Below are 5,951 nucleotides of genomic sequence, written 5' to 3'. Positions count from 1 at the left end.
ACATTATCTCATATTCTCAAAACAGATCAGCAGAATTTGCTGACCTTATCTGCTTACAATATTGTAATGCATGAGTACAAATTGAATCCTGTAAATGGGTAAAAGTAAAAGACTACTATAAGAATATATATATAAGAAAACTATAAATTTTGCAACAACTGACTTTTTTTTTCAATCTGTATTCACACTATCCCAGGCACATAAGGTGTTACCTTTAATGATGTCAGAACTGCTGTATCTGGGCGGTCTCCTCAGCTTTATGTGTCCTAACTACCATATATAAATCAGCTCCGTCCTGAAATATCACATTTGTATGGGACCAGAAAGGGCAGCTACTGTTGTATATTCAGCCATTAAAATATTTTACATTACTGAGCTTTCCTTCAAACCTAGGCCTGCCATGGCAATGCCGGCGGCAAAGCTTCTTATGTTTCTTTCTCTCTTTGGAGGCAAACCTGGCTCAGCTGCTGCTCTTGATAATTGTGTTTTCTTGGGGGAAGAAGAGAAAAACAGTCTGTATGAAGATGGAGATGTTGTTATTGGGGGCTTATTCCCTCTACACTACAGCCCTGTGTCTTCTCTTCCAACATACAACACAAAACCAACAGCTAATATGTATAAGTAGTAAGTTAATATTTTAATGTATTTGATAGTAGTTGGTTTGTAGCACAGAGTACATTTCATTTAATTGCATGTGTGTTCAAGGTATTTTAATATACACATATATTTGTGCTGTGTAATGAACTGCTTTTCACTTCTGTACAGCTTCAGCTCTCGTGCCTTGCGCTGGATGCAGACTATGACTTTTGCAATCAAAGAGATCAACCAGCGCAGCGACCTCCTGCCACAGCTCAAGCTGGGTTTCCACATCCGTGACAGCTGTGATGACATACCTGTGTCTCTGAGAGCATCTTTGCTGTTGGTGAACGGCCAGCCAGAGAGTGGCTCCAGAGCCGAGAGTGTGAACAGAGACAGAGAAAGTCCTGAAAGTAACATAAGTTCTAATTTAGGCTGTGCTGCTCTACAAAGGACGTTGTCTCCAGTAATCATAGGAGACGCTGCTTCTGGCGTGTCTATGGCTCTGCTAAGAAGCCTGGGTTCTTTCCATATCCCCCTGGTGAGACTACTTTGTTGTCTGAGTACTTTTGCTGTCCCAATGTTAATAATATTTGCGTGTTTACCATATTGATGATGTGCCATTCAGTTTCAAATCATTGCTGTCTTTTGAAATCTACTTTTCTTTAAACTGTTCAGAAAGGTACAAACCATTTTAAATGTCCACATTTTAAAATTAGTATTGTCTCATCTTCCATCTAGCTAAGCAGTTAAGTCACAAGACTCCAAACTCATCTTTCATTATAAGTGCAGGGAAAGTTCTGATATTGTGTGGTGAAATTTCCTGCTTGTTCAGCAACCGTTTGATTGAGCCCAACTGTGCAGAAGGTTAATTATTGCTTTCCATAATACCAGGTGAGTTATTTTGCATCCTGCAGCTGTCTGAGTAACCAAAGGGAGTTCCCCACATTCATGCGAACCATGCCTAGTGATGCCTTCCAAATCAAAGCGCTAGCCCAGCTGGTTAGCTATTTTGGCTGGACCTGGGTTGGAGTCATTGGAGTGGAATCTGATTACGCTCGATTTGCCATCCAGCTCTTCCTGCAGGAGTCTGTGCAGTATGGTGTGTGTTCTGCCTACACTCACTTCTACCCAGTTGCCCTGAGTCAGCAGGCTCTAGATGAGCTTCTGGATGTTATTCAGGTACCTATGGGCCAATTCTAATTCTTCATACATTCAAGGGATAGATAAAATAACACGAAGACTTCCAATAAATACTACCTTTGTGAAGCTTATAATGTTAAATCTTTGTTAAGGTTGCTTCAGAAATGTTGATTCATCTCTATGTTAATTTAAGGCCGAAGTATGGCATTATTTATTATTATTATTTATTATTATTTAATTGTACATTTATATTACCCTTCCAATTAACATATTTTAATTAAATTAGTATGTGTGTATTTTGCAATAATCCTGAAAATTATAGTTTGTTTCATTGATAGCATTAATGAATCTCTAACCACAGACAACAAGATAAGTAAATCAATTTACATTCAAAATAATTAATCATTGCAAATCAGTTCTCGTCTCTGGAACACTGTCCTTTGCTGCCTTAGCATTGATGGATGTTCAGTTGTTGTGTTTCTGCATTGGATTTATACAATTAAAAATGGTCTCATCATCAAGTTGAGGCTCACATAGTGTAGTATTACAACTCTACAAATGATTTCTTGAAAAATTACCATAACATTAATTTGACACTTTTCTGACACTGTTTCTCAATTTCATTTGAAGCATTCCAGGCTGAGCCATTGGACAGTATTATCATGTGATGTGTGTTTTTTTTATTTTTTTATCGGCTTGTTCCTATGTATACAGGTATATGTACTGTACATATTTATTACCGTAGTATTTTATAGGTGCTTTAATGTGAATCATATTTCATACAAAGTAGAAAAGATCCAACTTACCATTGTTTAATTAAAGTTCTTAAAATTTTTTTATTGCATTACATACTAACCATGTCTACATTTCCACTGTTAAGATGGCGTCCTCAAAGGTAATCATAAACATTTCTGGTGAGTCAGAGATGCAGAGTATTCTAAGAGAGATCCAACATCGTAATATAACTGGCCTGCAGTGGATCGCCAGTGAGGCTTGGGCCACTGCTAAATCACTCTGGGAAAAGTTTGGAGATCTCCTGATGGGAACATTAGGTTTTGCAATCCGGAGAGCTGACGTGATTCCAGGGCTGAAACAACACCTCACTAGTCTATCCTATATTCATGAATCAGCTTTCCTGGCAGAATTTTGGGAAGAAATGTTTAACTGCCATCTGAATGGGTCAGTGAACAGGCACTCTCATGGGGTCGATAACTACTTTGACAGACTGCCATGTAAAGGGACAGAGGAGTTAAATGATGTTTACTCTCCTTATTCTGATGTGACACAGCTAAGAGTGTCCTATAATGTCTACAAGGCAGTGTATCTTGTGGCCCATGCCTTGCAAGATATGAGTAACTGCACAGTCGGACTGGGGCCTTTCCTGAATGGCACCTGTGCAGACCCAAAGAATTTTAAACCTTGGCAGGTGAGAGTAACTGCAGGTTAAATATTTTCATTTTAAGTAAAAATAGAAAAAAAGAAATGCACCATAGTTTGTGTTCAAATAACCCGTTTTCCTTTCTCTCTCAGCTAATCTACTACATGAAGCGTGCAAATTTTTCTGCGCTGGGGGAGAAAGTCAACTTTGATCAAAACGGTGACCCCAATGCTTATTATGATCTCATGAACTGGCAAAGGATGCCTGACGGCTCATTACATTTGGTAAAAGTAGGTTTCTACGACGCCTCCTCACCTTCTGGACGCACCCTGGTCATAAATGGCTCAGTGATTCAGTGGCCTGTTGGGAAGCAGGTGTGTTCCCTACAAATGGGCCTGAGACCATGTTCACCTCTTAGATTGTTGTATGTACTGTTGATCAATACATCAGCTAATCTGTTTTTATTAGTGTGCAATATGCTTTATTGATAAAGAAGCAGAAAAAAATGCTCTAAAGGTTATGACAACAAAAGTCAGATTCCAGCTCAAACAATGCAGTAATTACATTTACAAGAAAAAAAATAAACACTTGGCTGATAATTATTACAGGATTGTTACACTTTTACCCCCTCATTATGCTGTAGATAAGATATGCTAACAATGGGTAGTTCACGGAATTGTTTACAGTTTTATTTAGCTTTTATAGATCACCCTGAATTTGGTTTGCATGCTTTTACCTTTTAGTCTCTATCTATAATAAAGGCTGCAGAGGCCAGTATTGCATAACAAAGCAGAAAACAGAAAAAATACAAAAGCTGGTGAATATTGATTGAAGTCATTGTCTTTTGAGTGGCTGAACTTTGCCTCTCAGGCTTCCCGGTCTGTATGCAGTGACAGCTGTCCACCAGGTTCCCGCATCACCAGGAGAAAGGGGGAACCCATCTGCTGTTTCGACTGTGTACCCTGTGCTGAGGGACAAGTTAGTAATAAGACTGGTGTGTTGTGTTCTGTCTTTTATGACCCTTTTTCCTGTATTATCCTAATATTAACTGACCTGCCTTTCTAGTAACCCTAACTATTGCCAAGAAAACTATTTTACTTAGTTACAAGAATAGAAAACAACTCATTATTCCACAATGGTTGAATCTTTTAACATAACATGTAACACTGGAATAAAGCTCAGCCATTAAAAAAAATCAATCTTAACAATTCAATGAAACATATTCAAAACTTCTTACATCACTCAAGCTGCCTCTCACTTAGTGCCACAGCAAATTTCAACAAACAACACCTATGTACATTCCCATACTTCTGTATCTTCTGTTTAGGCTAATTTCTCTCATTGGTAGCAATAATCCTCTGTGCCATCGCTTCTATTATTATTAGTATTATCAATGTCAATCAGTTTCTTGAAAATTTCACTCTTCTTTATCCATTTTTTATTTAGTTTGTTTATCTCAATCATCCATCATATTGACTTGTTTCTACTAATGCTCCCACAAGTATCATTAACGACTCAAGTTTTATTATGCCCAAACTAACTCTATAAAGTTGCTTGCCTTCTACCATATATATCAGAGGTCACTAATAGGCGGACCGTGGTCCGGATCCGGACCCAGCCGCTGTCCTCTCCGGACACAGACTCCTACAGCAGATTTATTATTGAGACTTACTACCTCGTGACGGAGTGTTTCTATTTTAACCCACACAGCTTTTCAAGCATTTACTGTACTGGTTTAGTGGACCAGGAAACTCACAGACCAATCGCATGTGCTCCAGTCGTCTCATGTGATGCTGCTCAGCCAATCAAATCTGTGCATTCCGATGCTTGTGAGTCGAGGACGCAAGATTCACCAGAGACGTTTTGGAAAATTGGTTAAGACTACACTTCATCACTTCAAGCTACACTTTTTATTTCATTTATTCTAAAAATAGGGCACTTTATTTTAGTTTACTTAAATTTAGAATTTATTATTAGAGTGGTTATTATTTATTATCCCTCCAGTTTGATGTGAAAATTGACTGAAATATTATTTGATTTGACAGTCCGTTGTTGACTAAAAACATATGTTGATACAACTATACATTATGGTACTGAATGATAACGCAAGTAAGTCGTTTTGATGTTCCGGACCTTTGCTTCGGGAAATTTTCTCTAACTGGACCTCTTTGAATTCTAATTGAATACCCCTGATATATATATATATATATATTTTTTTTTTTCTTTCTCTCACCCACAAGTAAAGATAACCTGTTACCTACACCCTAAGCTTTTCAGTCTTCATTTCCCATATCTTTCTTATTACGTCCCCACCTCCTTCCTTGGTAACCTCTAATAGATTTAGGTTTGCTTTTTTGTTTTATTTCCTTATAATTTCCTTCTTGCCCATTTTATTTGATTTTATTTAATGTATTGTTGTAATTAAAAAAGAAAGTTGTTGGTTGGTGATAAGTTTAATAAAGTATCTGGAAAAATAGAAAAAACAACTGACCTGCCTGTCTAAATGTGGGTTCTCTAATAAAATAAGCTCTATTCTCTCCCCATCTCCAGATTCTTTAGAGTGCTCACGCTGCTCAGAGGACACATGGCCCAATAAAGCCAGAAGTCTCTGCATCCCAAAGATTATTGAGTTCCTGTCATACCATGACTTAATGGGTATTTTGCTGTGTGTTGTATGTATCTTCGGAGCTTGTATCTCCCTCTCATTCCTCATTATATTCTTCACATACAAAGACACACCATTAGTTCGGGCCAACAACATGGAATTAAGCTTCCTTCTCTTAGTGTTTCTTGCTGTCTGTTTCCTTGTGGGCCTGTTGTTCATTGGTGAGCCTTCAGACTGGCTTTGCCGTAT

General features: G+C 37.9%; 1 protein-coding gene across 1 annotated transcript; it reads left to right on the top strand.

Moving 5' to 3' along the window:
• Positions 1 to 406: 406 nt before the first annotated feature.
• LOC123965784 (extracellular calcium-sensing receptor-like) lies at positions 407 to 5,944 on the top strand (the record flags this gene model as incomplete). Its single annotated transcript, XM_046042134.1, has 8 exons — positions 407 to 624; positions 766 to 959; positions 1,011 to 1,117; positions 1,471 to 1,758; positions 2,600 to 3,145; positions 3,250 to 3,471; positions 3,968 to 4,091; positions 5,648 to 5,944. Coding segments are annotated over exons 1-8 (1,996 nt in total), but the record flags the coding sequence as incomplete, so codon positions are not given.
• Positions 5,945 to 5,951: the final 7 nt, after the last annotated feature.

Source organism: Micropterus dolomieu, unplaced genomic scaffold, assembly GCF_021292245.1.
Source record: "Micropterus dolomieu isolate WLL.071019.BEF.003 ecotype Adirondacks unplaced genomic scaffold, ASM2129224v1 contig_11327, whole genome shotgun sequence".
In the NCBI taxonomy this organism is placed as follows: Eukaryota; Metazoa; Chordata; class Actinopteri; order Centrarchiformes; family Centrarchidae; genus Micropterus; species Micropterus dolomieu.
Note: the sequence above shows the minus strand (reverse complement) of the source record. Positions and strands in the feature narration are given on the sequence as shown.